Raw genomic sequence first — 25,072 nt, 5'->3', positions numbered from 1 at the left:
CGGCGGGGCCGGGCCGGGAGCGGGGCCGGGCCGGGAGCGGGGCCGGGAGCGGGAGCGGGGCCGGGAGCGGCGCGATGGACGCGCTGAAGTCGGCGGGTCGCGCCCTGCTGCGGAGCCCCAGCGTCCACAAACCCGCCTGGGCCGGCGGCCGGCACAAGAGTGAGACCCGCCGCCCCGCTTTGCTGCCGCCCCCGCGGCGCCTGCCCCGCCGCACCCCCTTGCCCCGCCGCACCCCCTTGCCCCGCACCCCTCCTGCTTCCTACCCGGCTCTATCCCGCCTCTCACCCCGCTGCACCCACTTTTCCCCCTCCTCGAGCTTCCCCCTCCTCCCCCCCGCACACCTTTGCACCCTGCTTTACCCCCTCCCCACTCCCCCTCTTTTCCATGCCCCCTGCCCCCCCTTTTTGCTTTACTCCCCTCTCCTGCACCCCTTTTTCACCCCTCTCTTTAGCCCCTTTTTTCCTCCCGCTTTGCGCACCCCCCTTGCACCCCCCTTTCCCCCTGTACCCCTTCCCCAGCGCAGCTGGGGGGCGGCTGTCCGGTCCCCCAGCCTGGGGGGGGGGATGGGGGCTGGAGGCACTTTCTGGCTTTGTCCCAGTACATGCTCTGTCACACGATCAATGGCTCCTGGGCCAGCGGCCACTTGGCCAGTGCCGGGCGTCCTCCTACTGTGGCCGGGGAAGGGGGGAGCAGCCCGGCAGACCCCTGCGCTGCCCCCCCTGAGCATGGCAGGGGGCAGCAGGAGGGTGCCATGCCCACCTGCAGGCCAGATCAAACTTCTGGATTTTACTAATCTGATAAGACTGACCTGGCATCGTGACACCTTTTTGCTGGGATTAAGGGCCAACAGCTGCAGGACGCGAGGGGGGCGCCGGGCTGGGGGGCAGCAGGGGGCTGGGGGGGGCTGTCCCAGCATGGCCTGGCGGGACGTAGAGAAGCCCCTTTGCAGCGCAGCAGCCCTCGGGCTGGCCCTGAGCCTGCTGCCGGGTGACCTTGCAAACCGCCTCTGTGCTCTTCGCGGCGGGGGGGACACATCGCTGTCACCCCCCGGACGGATGCACCCCTGGGTGCAGTGGTGTGCGTTAACGGGAGGGTGGGCGAGGTGGGGACGGGGCAGGACAGGGCGCATGGAGGAGCGTCTGTCTCTGCTGCCTCGGCTGCTCCTTCCTTTCTGAAAGCACTTGGGTGGCTGCCCCGAAACCACCCGTTTCCGTCCCGGGCCCACCAAGCTGTGGGTGCTGGGGGCCTCGCTGCCGCTGGCACCGTCCCAGGCAGCGTGGGGTGCCCGCAGGCCCCCTGTGCTCGCAGAGGCTCCGAGCTGCCCCGCGTGGGGTACAGGACGGTGCCTGGCTGCCCCAAGGAGCGTGGGGCAGGGGGCTGCCTGCCCATCACCTGCAAACCACCCTGCACCCCGGGGTGCTCCCCTGGCTTCAGCTGCCACGGGTGGGAGGGCAGCGGCACCTTGGGCTTGTGAGAAATGTCGGCTTTACGCTGGCACCCTCTGTTTCTAGCTGGAATGTGAGGTCAGTGCAGCATCCCACCTGTCCTGGGGTTTTCCCTTCCCCAGGTTGGGGACCTGCGTGTGGGTGCGGAGCCCCAGCCCCCCTGCAAACCCTCCCCGTGGTCCTGCTCCCACCCGCTGCCGTCGCTTTGACTCCAGCCGGTGCTGGGCTGGCCGGGGTGGTTTGCTGCCCGCCGCCGCCGCACCGGGTCCTGGGAGTGGTGCTGGGGTTTATGGCTTATCTGCCATCTCGCCTTCCCCAGGAGGCTGAGTCACAGGGGTTGTGCCGGGGGTGTCCGTCCCCCCCGCAGCCCTGCCCTCCCGGCACTGCAGGTGTGCAGGGAGCTGCGGAGCTTGGCCCTGCTGCTGGGAGGCAGCTGAAGGAGCTGAATTCAAGGCAGCGAAGCCTCCAGGGATATGTTTTATGTGTGGCGAGTGGAGCCTCCTCGCTGGGAGCCCCGTTGCTCCCCAGGGCTGTGGGTCGTTGCCTCCTGCTCAAAGCAGGACCCTCCTTAAGCACACAAGCTGCAGATCCTGGGTCTGGAAGTCAGCTCCTGCGGTGCGATTTCAGGCTTAGAAATACCCACCCAGCTTTCGGTTTGGTCTCAGCCTTATTTCCGTGTTTAAGACCCTCCTTCCCATCCTTGCAGCACGCAAGGGAAGAGGCTGGTGGCCTCCTGGGTGATTTCCAGGGGAGAGCAGAGACCTCTCCTTGCCGAGGTGCCACCTGCGTGATGGGCTTCTCAAGGAGGTCGGTGACCGATGCAGCGAGTCGCAGTGCGTCACCTGGATCTGTGCGCAGGCTTAGCTAGCAGCAAATCCTGTCTTAGCCTCCCTGGGTAGGTGATAGTAGCACAGGGTAAGGTCATTGCCGGGTGGGGGGATGGCACCAAGCCCTCCCCGGCACCTGGCTGGCGCTGGTGCGCAGGATCCCCTTGGTTAGTGTTGGTTACAGCGGTTGGGCACAGGCTCGTTTACAGCGCAGGATCCCCTGGGCGCTCACAGTGACGCTGAGGAGCTGATGGATCTCGGAGGGTTGCTGCCATTTGCTGTGGCTCCTGGAAAAAAATTGGGGGGTTTGTTTTCTGCTGCCTTGCATAGCTACACAGGCTGGCGATGACGTTGTGGTGAACACCTCGTGGTTGCCACGTGGTTGAAGCCTGCTGTCACCTCCAGCAGCCAGGTCTGTGCCCCATCTCCTTCCCCCAGCGCCTTGTGAAAGCTGTGGCAGTGCAGCGAGCTCCCAGCGGCTCGGGCAGTAGCTAAACCAACACCCTGCTTGTTCCTGAACCCTCAGGGCCTGACAGAGGTATCCTTGTGCCTTCGGGAATCTTAAGAGCCTCTTGGTTGTCTCTCTAGAGCTCCCGGAGAACTGGACCGATACCCGCGAGACACTGCTGGAGGGGATGCTCTTCAGCCTGAAGTACATGGGCATGACGCTGGTGGAGCAGCCTAAGGGAGAGGAGCTCTCCGCTGCCGCTGTCAAAAGGATCGTGGCCACTGTGAGTGTTGGGGCTGGAGCAGGGCTCCCTCCGTCTGTCCCTAGGGAGGGTTTCACAAGCCGCAGGTCCGGAGGCAGTGCTGTCCCTCCGCAGGCTGGGGCTGTCAGGGGTGCAGGACCAGCTCGCTGGTGGTGCAGGGAGAAATGCAGGCAGCGGTGCTGGGAAGCCCTTGGGAGCAGCCCCAGCCTGCGGGTAGGGCAGCTGGGGAAAGCTGCTGTTCTCTGTCTGAGCTCTGGCCTCTCTTGATAAGCTTGGGTGACCCTGGGTGTGGAAGAAGCCTGTGACCTGGTGAAATCAGCCTTCCCCAGGGCTGTCTTTCCTCTTGCAAGGTGCAGACAGCGTTTTGAGTGTGGCCAGGCGCAGGTCCGAGAGCTGGCATGCGCTTCTGAGTTTTCCTTCCCAGGATTTAGAGGGTTAAGAGGAGAAGGGAGCAGGACAGCTTGCTCTGATTCCCAGCTAATACAGCTGCTGTCCTGCTGTAACCTCTGAAGCAAGAGGGACCAATTTTCAGCTATCCTCTAGCACTGAGCCTCCCTGGAGCCCCTGCTTACCAGGCTCCAAGTAAAATTAACGCTTCTTTAAGCCCTTATAAAACTGAATAAGGCAAGCACCCAGTCGTACAGTTAACCGTTGTAAAACTCAATGGGGTGGCGAACTGCGCTGGGTAAGGACGGATCCTTCCCTGGCATGTGCTGTGGTGGATGGGAGAGGAGCGCTCGCATGAAACGGGAGCTACTGGCAGAGCCCTTCGTGTCTGCTCTGATCGACCCAGAATGGAGCCTTTAGATCAAAGCCCCGGGGCTGAGGTCAGCCTCAGCGGGGCAGGACCGGCTGCCAGCTGCTGGGGACGTGGCTGGAGCGAGGTCCCCAGGGAGCAGGGCTGAGGATCCAGGTCTGCACTCTGTAACTAGCTGGCTGCGTGGCGTTTGGTTGTTTGGATTTTTTTAACGGAGAGAAGCTGGGTGGTGAGCTGAATGTAACCTGAAGGCTGAAAGCACGATAGGAGTAAATAAGAGAAAGTGGTGTTTAAAAGCCCAGTTACTTTTTAAGCCTGTGTCCTGACCTTGGCATGGGGATGCTTTGCCACTCAAGCGGGGTTTGGCAGCACAGCTTGAAACTGGCTGCTTGGGAGCCCATGTCCTGCAGGACCATCCTGCTGGCAGCACAGCTCCCTTATTCATGCTGGTGTCCTCCCTGCTCCAGCGCCGGCCCTAAAGACAAAACCCCCCAGTGTTTCACCAGAAACTCACACGGCCTGGCCGGAGCAGCCGCTGCTGCGTGTGGGTGGCTGTGGGGAAATCCTCGGGGGGTGCTGGGCTGCAGCGTGGCATGGGCAGTGTGTGTCCTTGTCTTGTTAGTGCCAGCAAAAAGTCACTGCTTCAGGGAAGGAAAAGTTTTAAAGAGTGCCTTCGCACACCTGGTAGTAAACTCAGTCCCTAGCACTAGCAAGTGCGATCCATATACGTATTAGGTAGTGTGTACCTGGAGTCTCTGCTCACGTACCTTTGGATGTATCAGCGTTAAAAGCCTGTAACTTTCCCCTCTCTCTTTTCCTTCCAAAGGCAAAAGCAAGTGGAAAGAAACTGCAGAAAGTGACTCTGAAAGTCTCGCCCAGAGGGATTGTGTTAAATGACAGCGGCACAAATGAGCTGATCGAGAACATCTCCATATACAGGTGGGTTACGGGGCACGCCTCAGTGGGTGCCATGCCCCAAGGGGCCTCACCTGCTCCGGTCTCCACTCAAGCTGAGCTGACGCCTCACTGGCCATCACATCTTGATGGAAAGCAGAGGTGGGGGAAGAAGGGTCATTGCTAGATTTAAGGTAAATTTACATCCAGTGCAATAAGTGCCTGGCCAGGGGGAAGGAAAGCCATGGCAAGCCTAGAGTTGTCATGTGTGCAGACTGCAGATCCACAGCCAAGCGCTCCGTGGCCATACTTGGCTTTATCACCTGTTTTTGGCAATAGAAATGCCAAAGCACCTGGGGTGATGGCAAGAGTTGGATGCAGACGATGGTCAGAGCATCACTGAGCAGGTGAGGAGACGAGTGCTGGAGCCAGGGCTGCCCTCCGTCGCTGGCTGCTCTGCACCTGATGCCTTTAAATAGCTCTGACAGAGCAGGGATGAGGCAGCTGTTGAGACTCAGTACCGGTGTGGGCAGGTCAAGGGTGGATTATCCCCTGTCTGCTCCTCTGGCTTCGGCACTTCCGAACATTCAAAATGTTTGAATTTTCGGAAACGGCACATTCAAAGCCTTCCAAACAGGCTGGAGGCGGGTGCAGGCCTGGGGAACAGAGCTCAGCTCGGATCTGGCCCTTTCCATCTCCTCCATCCCTTCTCCTTCTGCATCCCCCACACTCTGCTTCTGTCCTTTACCTGCTGCTCTGTCCCCCCGTGCTAAATGTGGGGTGGGGAGCGCTGGGTGGGGGCACTCTCTCTAAACAGGCTACTAACCCGCTTGCTTTTCTCCAGTCAAACTAAGAGTCGCGTACAGTGCTGAGCCCCAGCCCTCCCCAGGAGATAGACCCAGTGCTGAAGAGCAGAGCTGGGCGAGGTGGCTGGGCCAAAACTGGCATCACTGCGCTGGTGTAAGAGCAGGCATAGCCATGGGGACAGGGTTTTTAGATGCTGCCTTAAATTCTCCCCTGACACTTTAACAGCTGTGATAAAGCTGTTCCTCCCAGTCAGTGGTCGTGTACGAGCAGCCCCTCGATTCAGTTGACAAGTCAGCGCATCCTAAACAGGCTGTTGATCTGGGGGTGCTGCTGCTCCCCAAAGCTGCCGGCGCTGTGGGAGCAGGGATCATGGCAAAAGCTGGGGTCTGCGTGCGCGGGGGGTCATCTCCCCGCTCCGTGAGCGTGCCCCTCTGGTGGTGGCCCCGAGGCTTTTCTGTAACACCTCTGCTGCCTGCTCTTCAGCTCTTCTGTTCACCGGGATGATGCTGGCTCTGAGCTCTCGCCCCGGATCATGTGCTGGGGCAGGACAGGGTGGCTGCAGCTGAACCACAGCCACCGTCACCACGTCACCGGAGTGTTGCTGCCAGAGGCCTCGGTGGTAAAACGGGCTCGCTTCAGAGGCGGGTGTGAGTTATCTTTTCCCTGGAAATTAATGGCCATTGAATATTGAGCTGAGCACTGGGAGGTGCTGGAAGGGCCGTGTGCCAGCACAGACAACCTTATGCAGCTTTGTCACGCTACTAAAAGCGTGGCCACACTGTTTTGGGAAAAAAAGGGAGGAAGAAATGAACTTCTAAGTACCTTTTTAATCCAGAGCATGGCTCAGCTGTGGAAAACAAATTATAGGCCATTGAGCAAAGGCATCCTCACGTGCAACAAGAAACAAATGCAATGTAAATAGATTTTGAATGTGACTTTTTTTAAGTCGTAGCATCTGCTGGGAACTGGGACCTTCCAGTCCCCTCCCTGCAAACTCTCGGGGCAGTGAGAGCAGGAGCTGAAGGGGCAACATGGGGCCGTGGGAAAACTTTCGCCCAAGTGTCCCACTTTTTCCTTGGGTTTTCTCTTTCTATAACACCTGTTTGATCTGTCCTGTGCTCAGGGAAGAGGCTTTGCTCGCTGCTAGCACCTGCCGCCTTGCACTAAACCTCTGGGGTGCTCCAGCCTGTGCTTGCTGGCTTCAGATGAGACACTCAGTCCTGCAGCTCCTGGCATGGATGGACCCATGGGAGATGGTGGTGGCTGATGCTGAGGGACCCACTGCCCTGCAGAAGGGAGCTGAGCCCTCAGTCACAGCCTGGTCTCCTCGAACAGGTCAGCCTGTTGCACTTCCAGAGCCTTGTTCAGCATTTCAGAGTCAGCTTTGCCCTGCCTGGGGGCTGGGAGGGACACGGCCATCCTGGGGATGCTCCACTGAGGTGGCTGAGCCTCCTTCCCTGTGGCCTGTGTGTTCAGGGGTCTTGGAGCATCCTGTGCATCTGCTACTGCGGATCTCGGAGCTTGAATTTCAGCCTTTTCAACCGCCTTTCTTGGGCACCCCTGCATCAATTTCTTTCCCTGGTTTGAGCCTCAAGATAAAATCGTAGGCTGAGAACAAGTCCTTCTCTCTCCTTGCAAGCTTATTCTCCAAGGAAAATCTTCGAAGTCTCTCTTCTGAAGGCAGAGCATTTGTCAGGTGCAGTCCCAGGCTGGCACACTGCAGAGTCTTTACCTTCTTTAACCTGTCCTTTCCCACAAGGCGAAACATTTCCTCTTCTCTCCTGCCTCTGCGTGTGATGCTTGTGGTGCACGCCATGGCTGCGGGAGTTGCTCCGGGCTTCTCTTACGATCAAGCCAGCGGTATCAACTCCTCTGCTTTGGGAAGGAGTTGCCCTGAAGCCTGGTAATGCTCCCGTGCTCCCTCTGCCTTCCCTGCTTGTCCCCAGAGCTGGAAGTCCTGGGGCAGGCATTGCTGGTAGGTCAGAGGAGGGGTTGGATGATCTCCCTTGTGCGCAGTGCCCCAGACAAGACATTTCATTCTGTCTTTCAGGATATCCTACTGCACAGCAGACAAGATCCACGATAAAGTGTTTGCCTACATTGCCCAGAACCAGCTCAATGAGAACCTGGAGTGCCATGCCTTCCTCTGTACCAAACGGAAAATGGTCAGTCCAGAGGAAGAAATGGGGATGTGGCTGTAGGAGGAGGAAGGAGAGAGAGGCTGTGTCGGTGAGATAACAGCTCTGCCCCGAGGGAGAGCGAGGCGGCCCCGGCAGATGGCCACAGGAGAGCACCCAGCCTCCTGCTGCCACCGCCGCCTGCCCGCCCTGGCAGTGCTGCCCAGTCCCTGGCCACCGCTCTCCAGCAGGTGTAACTCCGGGCTGGATTCAGCCCATCGTCTTGGCAGGTAAAAGCCTTTCTGCCCCAAGGCCCGGGGCAGGAGTGAGAGGTCCTGGCCCTGCACCGGCACCTGAACCCCTTGCCGTGCTGTGGTCCAGCTGCTGGGATTCTTCCCTGCTCAGCATCCACTTCCCCGGGCTGCCAGAGGAGCCGGTCTGAAGTCTGAGCCCAGCGTGCCGAGAGGCTTTGGCAGGCAGGGAGGTCTCCAGGGAGGCTGGCAGCGAGGTGCCCAGGGGCAACCTCATTGATGGGAGGCATTTAGCCAGCGGCTCTGGGCTCGTCGCCCTGGCTTCCTTCCATTTCTTGCCATTGAAGCTCCTTATCCAATTTTTAGCGGTGTCTTTCCAGACGGGGCCGTGTCCTCCTCACAGGAGCAGCGCAGGAGACCCCGCTGTGTGCTGAGGATGGAGCTCAGGGCAGAGACCTGGGTATAGAAAACAGTCTCTGGCTCTCGCTTTGAACTCGCTCATGGGCTTTTTTTCCATCATTTTTGATCCAGTGCATCAGGATGGGCAGGGACCCAGCACTGACGAGCTGGCGAGGGAGAGAAGTGGGTCACTGGGCACCGGCTGCAAGTGGGGCCAGGAGAGCCCCGGGGGTCTCTCCAGTGGAGCCAGAGCTGGGGCTGAGCCCCCTCTGTGTGGCAGGAAGGGGAGGTCAGGTCCCGGGATCTCCTGAATCTGCGGGGAAACAAACCTCCCGAGAGCCATTCCCAGCCGGTGCACCCTGGCATGGGCATTCCTGGGTCCTTACGAGCATCCCTGTGCCCAGAGCGTGGCCACCGCAGCTCTGTTAATATTCTGTGCTTCTCCCGATTTAGGGATTTTTATTTTTTCTGGGGAGAGAATAATAGAAGCTACAACTTGTCTCTCCTTTCTGTGGCGTACGCTCCCATCCTTGCACAGTGAAGATAAGCTTCTCTCTGCAAATTAAAATTTAAATCTCTCCAGTGCTAAAAGAATTATCTCAGTGGTATATCAGCTTAGTGCGTCTCCCTCCAAATAAAGTTCTCCAAGGCCTTTTGTGGCAAAACCTAGAAATATTTCTTTTTTTCCTTGTCTGTAAAATGCAGGAACATCATGCTGGTAAGGTGATGCCCTGCTCCCAGACCAAGGACCATCCCTGCCCCAGGGCAGGGTCCCTGAATGTATGCACAGCTACCAGTCACGGGCATATAATTAGTCCGTATTTTTAGTTCATGGGTAATTCTCAACGGTAGCTGGGTCTATTAAACTTGATTCAGATGTGACAGCTTAAATTGTAAACAGCTGTGAGGAGTTTCATACTTAATTACCATATTTAAGTTTTTGCCATAAAGCGTTTGCACTTCCATCAAAGATGTAAATAGCTCCAACATTCAAATGAGCTCTCCTGCTTTGCAAGGCTTAATTGCCACCGATAGGTTTGCTGGGTTTCCTCACCCTTCCCGTGTGGGAGCGCCTGGCTTTTGGGGGACGCCTGTGCTCCGTTCGTGTTTCCCCCTCATCTCCATCCTCCAAGCTACCAGGGGCTGCGGGTTACGGACCCGGATCTGGGTTTGTTTAGTTTGCAACTTCATAAAACAAACTCACGCCTCAAGGCTCCTGCAGCACGCCAGCCTTGCAGAGTGTTCCTCGTTATCTCCTTGAACTTAAACTGCTCGTGAGCTCTGCCTTCTCCTAATGAAACTGGCATTTATGTCACTATTTATATATCTCCAGCAACTCAGGCTATTTAAGGTGGTGGGTTTTTTTAATGCTGCTCAAGCTCTTGGCTTGGGGAGGAGTGGAGGGTCTGAAGGGGAAGGTGTCCCTCCTCCTGCTACTGCCCCGGCTGTTGCAGAACAAACCCACGCTGTTGGTCAAAGCCAGCGAGACCCCGGCTTAGCTTGGGGGAGCCAGGGGAAGACCCTGGTGTCTCTCTTGTCCTGCTTCTAAGACTGCTCCCCGTTGGAGAGAGCTGCAAAGCCGTGGCATTTTACCCTCTTGCCCTTGGAGCATCCTTGTGCATGCAGTTGTGCGCGGTGCTGGGGAGGGATGGACCACAGCTCTGCGCATCCCTCCCCAGCACTGGTGTGGCCAACAGCGGCATGGTCCAGCACTCGGCCCAGGCGCTGATTCCCTTCAAGATGTTGGTTGTTCTGGTGGGTGATGCTCTGTGGCGGGTGCAGCGCAGCCGAGCCCTGGAGCAGGGAGCCACATCCTTCAGGGGAGCTGCAGGGATGAGCCTGGGGCTATGCAGCACTTGCATTTGTTTAGGTCATGCTAAGGTGTGGGGTGCAGGAAGAGCTGCGAGTGCCTGACGGTCAGGAGCAGCTCTTCTCTCTCCATCCGTCAGCATGATGGCTGTGACAGCCATGTCCCTGCCTCCTCTGTCTTCCCATTACACCTGAAGACGTGTTTACAATGAGCTGCATGTCCTACATGGAGCAAGGCTCTGCTTCCATCAATATTTGATTACCCCTCCCCAGCCATGCAGGGAGCGTGCAGAGCAGAGGGCTGGTTGGATCCAGGTTGACATGAATCTGCAAAGCAAAACCTCCAGATGATTTAAATCTACATGAGGACCGGTTGATTAACGTGCTGCCTCACCGCTGTCTTTGCAGGCACAGGCGGTCACCCTCACCGTAGCCCAGGCCTTCAAAATTGCGTTTGAGTTCTGGCAAGCAGCTAAGGAAGGTGAGGTTTTTTCCCCTCTTTCCATGAAAGTCCAAGGGATGATTTTGATTTTTTTTCCAGCTTTCAAGTGCCTTTTCCTCTTACTCTCCAAATTGCCAGGCTGCTGTTAAGGTTGGTTCGACCTCTGGTGTGATTTAAGGCATCTTACGTGTTTCTCTTAACAGCCTTTTAAATCCACCCAAATTCTGGCTGCACTGCTTTCTTGCAGGCAGAGTGGGAAGGACCTGGGGCTTGTCTGTGGTACCTCAGAGCCCTGCTGCTGTCAGGATTCTTGCTTTCACCTTCCACGAGATTATAAAACACATCCAGAGCCTGGGCTGCTGTGGGCAAAGGAGACCTGGTGGCCCGTCCTAGCTGTCCCCCGCCGGCCCTCCTCCCTAAAAGCTTGCAGGGGAGTACTCGTGGGCAGTGACAGGGTCTCCTTCTTTTGCAGAGAAGGAGAAGCGGGAAAGATCCATCTTGGAAGAAGGGCCGAGCAGCCCCACCTTGGAAGCCCCAGCCCACCCCAATGCACGTAAGTCACCAATAGCAGAACTTGGCTTCGGGCTTGGCGATGGGGAACAGCCTGAGGGTTTTTGCTGGAACGGGGCAGGCTCCTGGGAGGGGTTTAAAGACCAGCGAGGAGCAAACATTTTTGTCGTAGCAGAGCTGTTGCCCTCAGCAGTGCGCTTGGGATGCAGTGGGTGCCTGCTGAGTCCTTCCATCTCCCTCTTAAATATCTAGTGCAGCCCCTTGTACAGCCGCTGCCACCCCGGATCCGTTTACTTCTGTCCTAGGCAAACTGGCCGTAAGATCCTTATGAGATTAGTATGGACCCCCACATCCCAAGTTTGATTTCAGGTTTGTCTTGGACCTGAAACACTTGGAATCCCATCAGCTGAAGGAGATGGACATCCAAGTGCCACCCTGCCTCCGGCTCCCCAAAGGAAGGAGAGGTGCTTGAAAATGAATAGTAAAGCCCCTAATTCAGCACCTGGCCATGGGTCCTCTGCTACCTCTGAAATGCAAGACGCGTGGCCAGGGAGAAGTGGGGCAAAAGGCTAATCTCTCTTCCATGCTGGCCACTGAGATAAGAGGATTTGGCACAGAGGAAAATAGCATTAAACTGGGCTTCCTTCCAGGCTGGCACATCTCGTTTCTTCATGTGAAGGCCCAGGACTGGAGGAATCTGTCACAAACGGTGGCATATTGGGATAAGCGAGGCCTGGGGCTGCCGCGGGTGTAAGAATGAGCTCCAACATCTGCCTGGGGGATGCTCCACACCCGGGGCTCTTCTGTATCCACCCGTACTGCAGGGGCATGAGGAGGATTTGGGGCTTCCCTGAAACAACCAGCCTGCAGTGTCCCAGCAGCCCCCGAACTATAAACTGTTTGTCACCCAGTGCAGGATTTGCCCTTGGTCCTAAAAAATAATGAGGCATCTCTGTAAGATGCTGAATCAGTGGCGTGGGCTGAGCTGTATCTATCACCCAGGGTCTGTTCCCACCCTGGGGTTGGGATGTCCTGGGGTGGGATGTGTCAGCTTTGCCTGGGGCTGATCCTGACTCATCCCAAACGTAAGTGGGTACCCAGGAGCCTCCCCTGATGGCTGCTGGAGGGACGAGCTGGCTGATCCTCCCCTGCGTCACTGTCAAGAGGGTCTCGGGTGCCTGATCTGAGCATCACTAATTATTCAGGCTGAAACGACAGCCCCCGCTGGGGTGAATGCAGCTCCCTCATGCTAAAATCTGGGGCTATCCTGCAGGAATTTGATGCAACCCTTTGATTCCCCTCTTGAAGGGAAGCGATTACTGCAAAAAGGCTTGGTTTCGCGTCATCTCTGTTTTCCCCTCCCCTGCCTCATTCCCTCTCTGCTCTGTTTGCAGCAGCAGCCACAGGGAACTTGCTGGATTTAGAAGACTCTGCCAAATCACCCCTGACCAGCAGCGCAAACTCCCCACACTTGGACAACAGCATGTTTGGGCCCAGCTCCTCTGTAAATAACAACGTGGTGTGGGTAAGTGTGTGCCCAAGGTCCTGTGGCATTTGCCAAGCCAGGGGGGACGTGCGATGCCACCTCCATTTCATGTGCTCCAGATCCCGTCATGGGGCTTTTTCTTGGAAAAAATCCCTCCCCGGGAGCTCTGGGGTGGCTGAGCGGCTCAGGCAGGGTTTCAGAGATGCCCAAGCGAGCTGAGTTTCAGTGTCCCACTCAAAATGATCAATTAGTGTTCAAGTACCTACTGCCCTTTTTAGGCTCTGTAAATAAATGAACGAGATTGTGTGGCACTCTGAAAAATGCTGCTGTCAAGTAATTGAATATTATTTATTCTTGAGCTGCATTTCTCAGTGGTTTGTCACTTAATTGAGAGACCACCTAACTGCTCTGTTCAGGGGAAAAAATCATTATGTTGATGGTTTTTGTTTACTGTTCACTAAAACCAGGTTATATTTATGTTTGTTATTACTTGTATTTTTCCCTTGGTTTTGTTTGTGGCTCTGTCTGTCTCACCTGAGCATGGATGGTTTCTCTAAAATGTTCTCGGTCATCTGGCTTAATTGTTTCGTGGACCAGTAATAGAAAAATAATTAGCCAGCCCACATGCCTGGCTGTGCATCTGTCCGGGAGCCTCCTCCATGCCTGAGTGCTCCATCACCAGTCGGGCTGGGGCTGATCTTTGAAGCCCCACTTGACCTGGGACCTTGTCCCAGCCATGAGCACTCTCTGGAAACATGCTGCCTGCTGAATTTTGGAGAACTGAATGATAAAGGCCTTCACCTGGAGCCTGTTTCTTGAGTCTGCTGGGTCTGAGCCTGAGGCTTTTCAGGTTAAACCTGAAGATCAACTCTTAAGTCGTATCAAATCCTTATCGGTGGTCTCTAATCCCTCCCTTGTTGCAGAATTTTCACACTTTACGTATTACGTGAAGTCTGTAAGTGCATCGCGCAATTGTGGGAATAGTCAAGTCTGTCCATAGCAAAGCCCTTGCACAGAGTCCATCTTCCAGCATGGGAAACCTTTCTCCCCCAAGCAACTCAGATGCTTTCCCTGGGAAACCTTAAGAGCAGCTCGGAGGTAAAGCACCCCAGAGCTGCTTTCAAGCAGCTCAGGTGCCCCCTGTGCTGATACAGAGTTGCTCTCCAGGCTCCTGATTCAGAAATGCCCCGAGGGATGCCTGGAGCATCTTGCCAAGCTCTGTCCAGGTCTACCTCTTAGCAGAATCCTGCAGCAGGTGCCAGTCGCCTGCCGAGGGCTGTGGTTAACCCCAGAGGGGATGTGGTCCAGCTGATGGGCCAGATCCAGCCCATGCAGGCAGCGGGGCAGAATTAGCCCAGTTTGGAGGTGGTGGGAAAGGGCCAAGCCCCTGCCCCGTCCCTGGGCTGTGGGAGAAAGGTGGCATCCCCAGCCCGAGCCCTGGGATCTGCTCTGAGGAAACCTGGACCACCCAGAGTTATGCCTTTTGGCCTGGGGCGTGTGCAGGGAGTGAGATAAAACCAATCCAAGGAGGCAGAGAGGAGGCAGATTGCTGAGAGGAGCGTTGCTTCAGGCACTCAGGAGTCAACATACATATATTTTTTGTCTGCTGTGGAGCTGGATCTCTAAATACACTTTTGTGCGTTCTCTTAGCAACTACTTCTCTCTTTTTTTATCTCTTCAACAAAGGAAATGGATGATGGTCTCGACGAGGCATTTTCAAGGTAATTCTAATAACTCCCTTTACAAGTTCACACCACCAGGGACCAGCCTGGGAGACTTGACTAGTGACTGACTTTTAATAATGCTTCTAATCTAATCAACCACTGTGATCTGACCTAGGCAGCTGCCCCATCAGTGCCTCAGCTGTTAATTGAAAGATAGGCTTTGAGGCTGGCTGATAAGCCAAATATTTTGACAACCTTTTAAGGATGGAGAGAGGCTGTGTGTGATAGGGAATTTAATTTCCCAAGCAGTTGGCATGTCCGCTCCCACTTGCCAGGGTGGTTTGAGGCTGTCCATGCTAGCTGCGGCAGTGCTGGTCCCAGCTTCTGGCACCGGGGGCTTTACCCTTCCTCGCCCTTCTGTGAGGTTTAGACTAACCCTGAGTCTTCAACCGCAAACCAACAGCAACTGCTGAGGGCAGCGTGCCTGTTCCATCCGTCCCTGTTGCAGTGGGGTCACAGCAGGGCGACTGAAGCACCAATTTGAATTCATGCAGGTGAGCACATTCAGAGTTTGTGGCCACGGTTTCACATGGCTCAGTTTACTTTCCAGTCCAAATTAAGAGCTTCCCTGCGCATGCCTGCCGGCAATCTGGCAGTGTTGAACAAATCCATTTTCTTCTGAATGAGTTTTCCTGGCTGTCCTCGTGCAGGCAGGCCCCCGTGGGGTGATGAGGATGCTTTAGGTTTTGTGGGTCCCATCCTCCAGATCAGCTCATGAAGCCGCCCAGCTGCCATTTGGGCAGCACACCCCGGTTTGGGCAGTGAGCTGCCTTTGGCGCAGATGCCAGAGGCAGCAGAGAGGGAAGGTTCTGAAGGAGGGAGTCAGGCAGCAGCGGGGCTGAGCCTGGTGCTGTCACCTCCCCGAGAGCCGCTCGCCTCTGCCCGGGTTTGGAGCAGTGCAAAAACTGCGTGCTCAGCCCTAAGGAAACAGAACTTCACGTCTTGTGTTTAGCTCTCAGGAATGATTTACAGCTTCCGCTTCCATGGTAGCCCTGTCCCAAGTCGTGTTTGATAAAGGGGCTGCTTGAATTTATGTCTTAATGTCATCTATTTTCCTCACCTCTGTTCCTTGCCCTATTGAATTAAGCAGATGTTGTTGGTTGCGGTCTTTTGTTTTGCATTGCTGGATGCCGAGCTGTCACATCACCCTTGGCCTTCTGGTGACTCAGTATTTGGACGGCTCATCCACCAAGGCGGATGCCTCTGTAAGTGTTCCTGCCACAACATCATCGCTGGACATTTTTCTTCTTTATTAAAAAACGTGCATGTGGCTGGTTCAATCTGAGGCTTATTTGACACCGTGCCTCCCCTGGATGAAAGACCAAATATTTGAGTAAACCTTTGGCCCTGGGAGAAATGATGCTGCAGTGTTACGTTTTCGCAGAGGTACTTAACATAAAAACAGACTGGGGCTTGCTAGGTTTTGCAAAACATCTGGAATGTGCTGAGATGAAGACATCTTAAAGCTCGTCCTGTGGGCTATTAAACATCATCTGAGTCCTGCTGTGTCGTAACCCAAAGAGTTAAATCCTTGGGCCAGGGAGTGAGGCAGGCAGTGACTATGGCACAGCCTGCGTGTCCAGACACACCACCGTGAAAATTGAGTCATTGCAGCGAGGCTGCTCCTTTGGTCGGCAGAGCCTTTACGCTGAGATAAGATCCCAGCAAACGATGCACCCGCCAGCAGTAGCTTGGGGGAGGAAAACAGCAACGTTCTGCCAGACCATTAATATACGGGATGCCCAGACTGCAAATTCCCTGGATGCCTGTAGGGGAAATGTTAGGATAAACCAGCAGCAAAGCTGCAACAAACTTGAGAGAGCTGCAAATGTTATGTGCCAGCTCTCCCCTTACTAAATTATTTCATTCCATTGGAGGATTTTGAAATGTGGAGCTGCAGCTAGGGTTCGGCATTACAGATGCATCAGGCATCCAGGCTATAAACTGCATGGATTTGTGTTCTTACTTTCTGTTTTTATTCCCTCTCAGACTGGCTCAGTCAAGAACAAACCCTCATGTCCTCGATACAGGACTGACAGCTCAAGATATCCAGAGTGCAGAAACACTCTCACCTGTAGACTGGAATAAAATAGATTCCAACGCAGGCGAGAAAGATGATCTGTTCATGTTTTGAGGTCAAATGCATCTGAGAGCTGACGAGAGAATAACCACTAAAAGTCTATGGACTGAATCGTGCTGTTTCGGGTGCTGTACGCAAGGGACTCTTCTGAGGGCTCTTCACCAAGTCAGATGATGTTGCAGCACAGTTTAGACCAAAGCTTTAGAAACCTAATGCAGAGTTTTGTACCTTGCTTTTACCTAAACCACAAGATGCTCTTGAGTATATTTATTCATAGCTGTTACAGTTTACATGTGTATTGGAAGGTGTGTAGAGCATCTGCAGTGTTATGTGGCAATATACCATGGAAGAACCTTCAGCAGTGCCTGTTCCTCTCCGAAAAAAGGCTATGCAACACCAAAGTCTCTCTGTATATACTTTTCTAGACAAAGGTCTGCAGATGGAAATGCAATTGCAAGCACAAACTGTTACTAATCCACTGTTTCTTGAACAACACATCACCTGCCTAGGCGGAGGGGCGGAGATTTGCAGCAGCTGCTAACAGCGTTAAAATCAAAGAGGTAGCAGAGATCTTGCTTTTGTTGTGAATGTCTGTGATACTCTCACAGTTGTCAATCACCCCTATGGGTTCTGGCTGTTTTCTTCACCAGCTTTGTATGGGAATTGACACTTTTTTTTTTACCCAAAGACTCTATGAAGTTTTGCACTTTAAAACTTGGAACTGAAAGCAATGGTCCGAATTGTCAAGGTAAGCAGTGCCTGTAACTTCTCTTCAGAAGCTATTTACCCAAAAAAACCCCAACCTGGCAATGCCGCGGGTCTGTTTCAAAACAAGACTATTCACATGCACCATTTCTGATGTGACACAAAATACTAAGGCTCCGTTGCACTGTTGGCTTTAAAAGCAAAACGGCTGGGGAGTAACAATTTGTTTTGCTAAAGCGCGTTGAAAATTGCAGGTTGGGTGAACCCAGTAGCACAATAGATCTGTGTTCTTAGCTCTGCTAAGTGGATTTGGCTGTGCATGCCTTTTTACTGTCTCAAAACCATTTGGTTGTTGCTCACTCAATAGACTCAAATGGAATTGGATTAGGCAAGACCAATACCTGGATGTTCAATTAGCAGGAGGTGCCCCTTCCAGCGGTACTCCGATCCTCTTCCCCCCGTCTCCCGTGAGGCTTGGGAAGCTGTCTTCATCTGCTCCTGGAATTGAAAATAAGTAATGGAGGTATAAAGCTTATGCTAATTAAAAGATTAAGTTTAATGATCCTAAATAGTCGCACTGACAGTTTGCAGTGTTTGTGGCCTTATGTGAAGTATACTAATCTGTTTTATAGATTTGTAACTTGGTTTTGAAACACTAATTCATTCCGCAGATAGCTCTTTATAACTCTTTTAAAACTGCTTGCAGGAAAAAAAAAAGAAAAAGAAAAACCTCTTTGTCAGCTGTAAGAATTTATTAGGAAACAGCTGAGTGACTCTAACTTAGATTTGATTTTTTTTCCCCCCTAAGTGTTACTGTGATAAGGTACCGAGGACTTGTGAAGTTGACTCATCATGTCTTAATAAAACATGTGCTATGTTTATCTTGCAAAATTGTGTTTAAAGCAATTTTACATCTTGAAACTCTTATGCCCATGACTGACTTGATCTCATATGTAGCATCAGTCTCTTGCGATTGAAGGGATTGCTCAAAGTTTGCCCGTGCTACAGAGGCACACGTAGAGACGTGAACCCATTGTGTAAGCAATGCCAAAACTGCAGGAGTGGTTGTAGCAAGCGCCTTGTCCCGACCCCGAGGAGTGATGATCCTAGGAAAGAGCTTGGGCTGTAGGAATGGACTGTGAGGATTTGTCTGTACATCTTTTCCCTTTTCTAGAGACTCTAGGAGCATATACTGATGCACAATGCTATATATGTATGTATATAGTTTTTTTAAGAAAACCTTGTACTGTAAAGAATATCTGTACTAAGGAAAATAAAAGTTCTGCCATTTTTTGGAGTGTCTGTGCTGGGTGGCTTTATTTTTACCATAGTCCTTTTAACGTGTAGAGGCCTTTGTATTTCTAACTGGTTGAATTCTCCATCTCCTTTGATGCCCAGCAGTAAGTGATCGGAAGCATCCACAGGAAGTTTCTGTCCATCAGAAGGCTGTTCCCAGGGCCATCCAGGTGGGAAGACGGCTGCAGTTAGACACTAGTCTGTGGTGCTGCCTCCAGGAAACAGTTATGGGACTGGATGCAGCCACACAGGGTGCAGGGGGACAGGCAGCAGCCGCTTTCCCTTCTGCGCTGGGCCACGAGGTGACCGTTGCAGCCGGCTCAGTAAATCTGTCCCTGCCTGAGCCCCTGCCTCGCTGGATTGCCCTCCAGGTAAGGGTGTGACAGCAGATGAGAAGAGGGAGGTTGGTGCTTTGAGCTTGTCAGCAGGTAAGTGGGGTGTTGGTAACATCAAAAAACAAAATCTCTTAATTGATAGTGTGTCTGAGTCGCAGTGCAACGTGCTTCTCCCTTGAGGGGAGTTTAATTCGTGCAGTTGCCTTTTAAATACAGGCAGCCCGGAGAGCCCGGCACAGCCTTGTGCACTTGGCCTCCCCCTGCAATTCCTGCCTTTGCTGGCTGCGAGCTTGGTGTGACTGGGCTCCTGCAGCTACTGGCTAATCACGCTGCTAACGCTTGGCTGGGAAGCACACAGAGAAATTCATTTGGGGATGCTGACAAAAAGATTTAACCTGCGTGTACCACCATGCTCCCTTTGTGGTATCAGAGCTGGGCTGCGGGCAGAGCAAAGGGGCTTTGCAGAGACACCTCTCTTCCCACAGTGTTAGGCTAACCAAAAAAAAAAGAATTAATAAAAGTTCATTTTTTCTATTTAAATTGCCTGTTCAGTGTAAAGAGATGTCCCAGATTATGAGTACTGAGTACCAGCCGTCTGCGCCTTCATGCATAACTGATGGCGATGCTGAGGAACAAATTGATCTTTCAGTTTCGATGTGACCTTTTTTTAAGTGCCAGTTAAGAAACTTTCAGCATCCATTTCCTTCACCTGCGATGGCTGCGTGCTTGGGAGGGAGGGAGGGAGGAAGGGGCTCACGGTGGGAAGACACAACTCTGCCATGAAAAGGCAGCTGCTTGCACAGGGGCTGCAGCATCTGCTGTGAGCTGGGGGAGCTGCCGGCTGTTCTCACCCCAGACCCCTATTTTTCGGGAGGGGACGGGGACACGGGGACGGGGACATGGAGTGACTTCGCTGCCTGTTTTCCTCCCTTTCAGCAGCCACAGCAGCCGAAGTGGCGGTGTGGGCTGCGCTGTGAAATGCTGGTCTGTCACCCTGCTTTGGCACAGGGTGTATATAGGACATTAACAACTCCATCCATCCTACAGGCAGTAGCCAGCATGGGTGAGGAAACTAACTCAGAGCTCATCTTCAACCTCCCTCTCAAAATCACCTGCTGAAGAAACAAAACCTACAGCTAGTGCAAGCCATGTGGTTCAGAGCTAATTTCTTAAACTGCTAGTGCTGTAACTCATTAAACTGATTTAATGCACCCCCTGAAACTGCAACAACCAACCCAGCTTGTTGCTGCCAAGTTACTGGCTGGGTTTACGTGTAGGCATTAAGTTTACCAAGTGTTGCTGTTTCCTCTCTTTTCAGCGAGTGCTCCTGAGTGATGGTCACTTGTGTTATGTGAGTTGAGGCCAAATCCAGCTCCGAGGTTACAAACCGGCTGATTCGGGGAAATGCTGAGCTGTTAAGGACGACAGCGTGCACTGCGGCAGGTACTGAGCTCTGAACTTCTCTCTCCTTGGAGCACTGAGAGAGTTTGTAAATTCGTGCCAAGCTTGAGCAAGAGCTGTAGGGCCGTCGTTACCCAGATCATTCTTTTTTAAAGTACAAATAAAGAGAGCAACATTTCATCTGAACACCTGAATGCTGTATTCTGGGTTTTATAGCCAGCCCCAGGGTGCCAGGAGCTGCGGGCTGCTCTGCAAGGCTTTCTGTGCTCTGAAGCAAGAAGAAATAACCGTCCTTGTGGAGAAGCACAAATGCATTTTGGCTCAGGATGGAGGGAGGTGTTAGTTAAGCGCTGCTCTCCTCCACTCTAACATGTCAGCGTTGCGTGACAGCTGTCTACAACAGCAACAGCAAACTGCCAGACCCTGAAGAGATTCACCCCTGTCGATGCCAAGGGGAGCTGAACCAAAAAAATTGCCAGGCAAAGGCGATGTTTGCTGAAAGCCCCCCCGCCAACCTCGTGGGGACCCCAGCAGGGGCTTGCTCAAGAGGAGCTCACCGCAGGTCAGCAAACGGTCCTGAAGGGGTATTTTGCGAACGCATCTCTGCCTCTGCTTTTGAACTTCTTACAGGGGGTTGCAGCAGTTAATGGCAGGAGACGAGATTGCAGCGGGAGACCAGAGTGGTGATGCAGCGTTAGCAAATGGCTTTTGTCAAAGTTTCCATTGCAGGGAGCTGTGGAGCCGCGTGCCAACGCAGCTGCCCTCGGTGAACATGAACAACGAAGGGTGTGGGGTTGTTCTGCCAAATCTCTGCTGTGCATGAAAGTATCTCCCGCTAAAAAAGCTGTAATTTGAGTGCCAAAACCCCTTAAATTTCCCAGAGTTAACTTTTTTATGCCTCCCTTCAGAGAAAATCTTGCTGACTGGTCCACCTCTCCCTGAAACCTGGGGCCTCGATTCATCATGTCGATGGTAACCTGGGGGTGACGGTGCCCGTGCTGTGCCCCTGCTCTGCTGCAAAATAAAATCTCCCAGAGCGGCTCCTTCTGTGGAGGCAGCACAAACCCTGCTGGACACCCAGAGCCAAACAAGATGCAACGTGGGCTTGGCAGGACCCAGAAGCTTTCCCCGCACAGAGCAGACCTGGGAGCCCACACCAGCACTGCAGGGCCAGAAGCTGATGAAATTACCCGGTGCAAATGAGAGCGAGTGAGCAGGGCCTCTGCTGCCAGCCCTCAGCTTGAAAGTCATTTTAGCAGCAAGCCGGCATCTGACTGCAAGCAATTTATCAGGAGTGAGTGGATACTGCTTATGACAGAGGGAGTCTTAATATTGCATTACTTCATTTATTTAGCACCTCTCCTCTAATGCCCAGGGGAAGGACAATGGGAAGGAGTGTTGCGGGTTGCTGGGGGCTGGTTGTGATTTTTCTTCCCTGCTAAAAGCAAACGTTTTCCAGCTGGTTCTTGGCTCAGAGAAGAAATATTTGCTTTACAAAAAGAAGGGTTGTCAAGTCATTAAAAGCTGCAGGAAGAGGAAGTCTTCTGAGATGGGAGTGGAAATGGGGCCAAAGAGCTGGAGCCAGAAAGCAGATGTATGAAGAGCAGGAAGATTGGAGGTAGTGAATGTAAGGTAGAAGGTAATTAAGTGACCAAGTGCTGGTTAATTTACTGCCACTGGTATCTCACGCTGGACATGCACTTAGTCCCTTTTTTGCTGGGCTCTGATCTTCATCAGCAGCAATTGCTTCTCGCTCCTGGCTCTGGAGCAGCTCCCAGCACGGCAGCTCTCTCGGCCAGCAGAGCCAAAGGGACCCTCTGCTCTGCCCAGAAAACGGATTAGCACTCTGCTATCAGGGCCACGCGCCGCTGTCAGCCGGTGCTGGCCTGCAGCCAGGCGCCTCGGAGCGGGGAGCCGGAGTCCAGGGTTCTCCATCCTGCCCAGCACCCAGCTGGCACCGCTCACCTTTGGCAGCATTGAGCATCTCCCAGGGCATCAACCTGCCGGAAAGCTGTTGGCCTCGGCTGTGAGCAGAGATGTGTCATTGCAATTGAGTGCTTGTACCTTATTCCCTGTAGTGTGGTCTGGGGGGCCCTTTGGAAGTCAGCAGGAGTCGCAGGAGGTGGGTTATGCCAGCAAACCCAGCACGGGAGTGCAGGGAAAGCGGTGCCGGCTGTGCTCACAGGCAGGGACCCTGCCACCTTCCAGCCCTCCACTTTTCCTTCCAGGAGCCAGGCATGATTATCACCGATGTCACTGCGCCCACGTCAGGGCTGTGGGGTTGCTCCTCTCCCTGCAAAAGAAAATATCAGGAGAGGCAGGTTGTGAAACATCAACCCCGTCAAGTTTTGGCTCTAAAATCCCTGCTGACTTGTGTGATTTATCATTCACCCAGCTGCTACTCACAGCTTGGAAAAGATAAGTGAGGGGAGAAAAAATGGATTTTAAAAGCTTGGCTTTAAAGCCCAGGGCTCAGGCCAAGACTCCTGTCCTGGCTGAGGTAACAGGATGGGAAGAACATTACAGGTCACTGCTGAAATAAAACAGCCATCCACTTCAGGCTGCGGTACACAGGGGTAATTCTGCCACCTTCTCTTCCCTAACACATATCTTTTGAACCATGATGCGAGGAAAACAGTGTTTAGATACCAAAACCCCTGCCATCTTCCTTGTCTTTGGATTTATTCTCAGGCATCTTGTTTGCCCCAAATTTTTGCCATCGCAGTTTCCATGTCAGGCGAGCAGAAGCAAATACATGCCCAGAGCATCACTGAGCCATCATCTCTCTGGTAGACAGGGTGATGTCCAGGGGATTCTTCTTCCCCTCCTTTCAAACCAGCTGCTCTGCAAACTCCACTCCAGATCACTTGCTTTCTGCCTCCAAGGGGTTTTTTTCACCTTTCCAGCTACTGCTGTCAGCATTCTTTTCCCCAGCAAAAACTCCAGCCTCCATGCAAGAGTTTTCCTGACACTCTCGCTGTAAACCGCAACGGCAGTTTCTGTCTCGGCTGTTAATAATCCCACGGATGGTAACACCACTCCAGGCAAAGTTTTTGCTTAAAAGCTTTAATGATGATACTTTACAGGGAGTTATTTGGCTTGTACCTTTGTGTTTCCATCTCCCTACCCAAACCTTGCTTAACAGCCCCCAAACTCACTGCTTGTCAGGTCTTGTTTTAGCTACAACCCTCCTCCATCCCCTTGCTTGGTGGCACAACTTTTAATGCGACATCCCAGCACCAGGCCTGTCACTTGGCTGTTGCTTGTATCACACACTCATATGTACGAGCCCCAGGTCTAATTAATGTAATAAAATGTGTAAAAGTACTAAATCTCCTCAGATGTGGCAATTTTATCACTTCTATATACTGTCACAGCACAAGTAAAACTGACAGTAAAGAATAAAACAGTTATGTCGCTGGCATTTTTTATTACTTTTAATATGCTACCTTTTTTGTTACTGGAAATTTAAATTATAATGGTATGCTTCGCTTAAAAAAAAGAAAGTATCCATAGCAACAGGAACATCTAAATTATTACAGGCTGATCACTTCTCTCCTAGAGTCACATCACATGCCTTTCAAAGACAGTCCCAGAGGTGCAGGATTTTAATAGAATATTTTTTTTTTACCTTTTTTGCAAATAAACAACTGTATACACAGCACTTTCTCCATCAATATGCTACCTACAGAAAGATCTGAACCTAATAATTGCCAGCATGCTTCATTACCCAGAGAGAGAGGGTTTCAATCCTTACTTCATACGAGTCTTTCTCATCTGAGTCAGTTTTCCCCGGTTATCCCATGTGAAACTGGAAAATTACCATTCACTTCAGCTGATGTAAATTCTGACTTGAATCAGGGGGAAGTAGGAGGGGATGGGGAAGACCCCTGAGCCTGCAGCATCAGGAAGCCGCTTGTTAGATTAGAAGCTGGAGTCAGTTTTATTTGTATTTTATTTTTTAAAAATTCCTGGTTGTCATCCCCAGAAAACAACTTCAGCAGCTGCTTAACATTTAAAAGGCAATCAGTGGGAAAATACTCAGGTATTTTTCAGCCACCATCCCTACATCTGAGTCTCCTTGGTGACTTTTGGTCCAAAGCACTTACAGCTTTCCACTCTTGAAAAATTCCTTCACCTTATTCATGAAAGAGCCCTACCAATACATGCACAGAGCTGTCAAATGTAAGAAGCAAATATGCTGGAAGAAATAGAAGGACTTTTTTTCCTCCAACCTCAATTATAGGAATCATATGCATCATCTGGATCAATAATAGGTTGAAATTGCTCAGCCAGAAAGATTTTATATATAAAAAAGCAGCAGCTGATAGCCTTCTTCTAAGCTCATGTATTATTATGTTATAACTGAAATTATGGTAGTAAACCATGTTTACAGACTCTCTTGGAAAGCTCAGGTTAAGAACAAAGGCTGAATAAATGGATTTGTACATAGTAACAAGATCTCAAACCAAGGCTGTATGTATCTGAGATCTTATCATGTTCAGTAATAGCAGAGAATTGCTTTTTATGTCCTTTGTATCCCACTGCCGTGTGGTACATTCCTGGGTCATCCTTTCCTGCATTTTCCCCCAGAGGTAGCTGCAATTCAAGGAGTGTATATTCACCGAGCAAAACATGCAAATTACAGTGGAACGAGGCAGCCTTTAAAAACATAAAATATTACTTATCACTTAACCTTTGTAGAATAAGAGCTGATGTGCAGACAAGTGGTTGTGGTTCACCAAGGACAGCACAAAGCAGAAATGATAAAACCAAATAAAATGTGTCGGAGTTCCCTGGTTTGATTGGTTTGTGAGGAAGGGTCAGGGAAGCTCTGCATCCATGGGAAAAAAGGGGTCTCCAAGGAGAGAGCTTGCAGGTTTTGGATACGGTCATCAGGGGCAATACCAGGCAAACACTATCACAGGAACCAGGTGTATCGTCTGTCAGTGACTTTCAGATCAACGTGGTTTCATATGTGAGTTACAAAAAAAGTCTGAGTGAGAGAAGGTGGGTGGTTAAAGAGGACAGAGAATGATGCAAAAAATCTGTCGGACCTGCAGATCCAGCTCACATT

At 52.4% G+C, this 25,072-nt stretch overlaps 1 protein-coding gene across 9 annotated transcripts; it reads left to right on the top strand.

Moving 5' to 3' along the window:
* Positions 1 to 25,072, top strand: LDLRAP1 (low density lipoprotein receptor adaptor protein 1). 9 transcript variants are annotated; one of them, XR_008731386.1, is made up of 11 exons: positions 1 to 159; positions 2,861 to 3,003; positions 4,566 to 4,678; positions 7,491 to 7,605; positions 10,425 to 10,497; positions 10,931 to 11,011; positions 12,363 to 12,493; positions 14,141 to 14,175; positions 16,168 to 17,486; positions 18,365 to 18,630; positions 19,913 to 25,072. XR_008731386.1 is itself a non-coding variant. In XM_055705015.1 (9 exons), the coding sequence occupies exons 1-9, from the start codon at positions 75 to 77 to the stop codon at positions 16,310 to 16,312; spliced, it is 918 nt and encodes a 305-aa protein (XP_055560990.1). In that variant the 5' UTR covers positions 1 to 74; the 3' UTR covers positions 16,313 to 18,260. The 9 variants fall into 9 exon arrangements, 5 of the variants coding, with proteins under 5 accessions (XP_055560990.1, XP_055560989.1, XP_055560988.1 ...); XR_008731387.1 differs by lacking the exon at positions 19,913 to 25,072 and having other exon boundaries at positions 18,362 to 19,332; XR_008731385.1 differs by lacking the exons at positions 18,365 to 18,630; positions 19,913 to 25,072 and adding an exon at positions 15,269 to 15,564 and having other exon boundaries at positions 16,168 to 16,285.

This window comes from Falco cherrug, chromosome 3, assembly GCF_023634085.1.
Source record: "Falco cherrug isolate bFalChe1 chromosome 3, bFalChe1.pri, whole genome shotgun sequence".
In the NCBI taxonomy this organism is placed as follows: domain Eukaryota; kingdom Metazoa; phylum Chordata; class Aves; order Falconiformes; family Falconidae; genus Falco; species Falco cherrug.
This window is presented reverse-complemented; position numbering and strand designations above follow the sequence as displayed.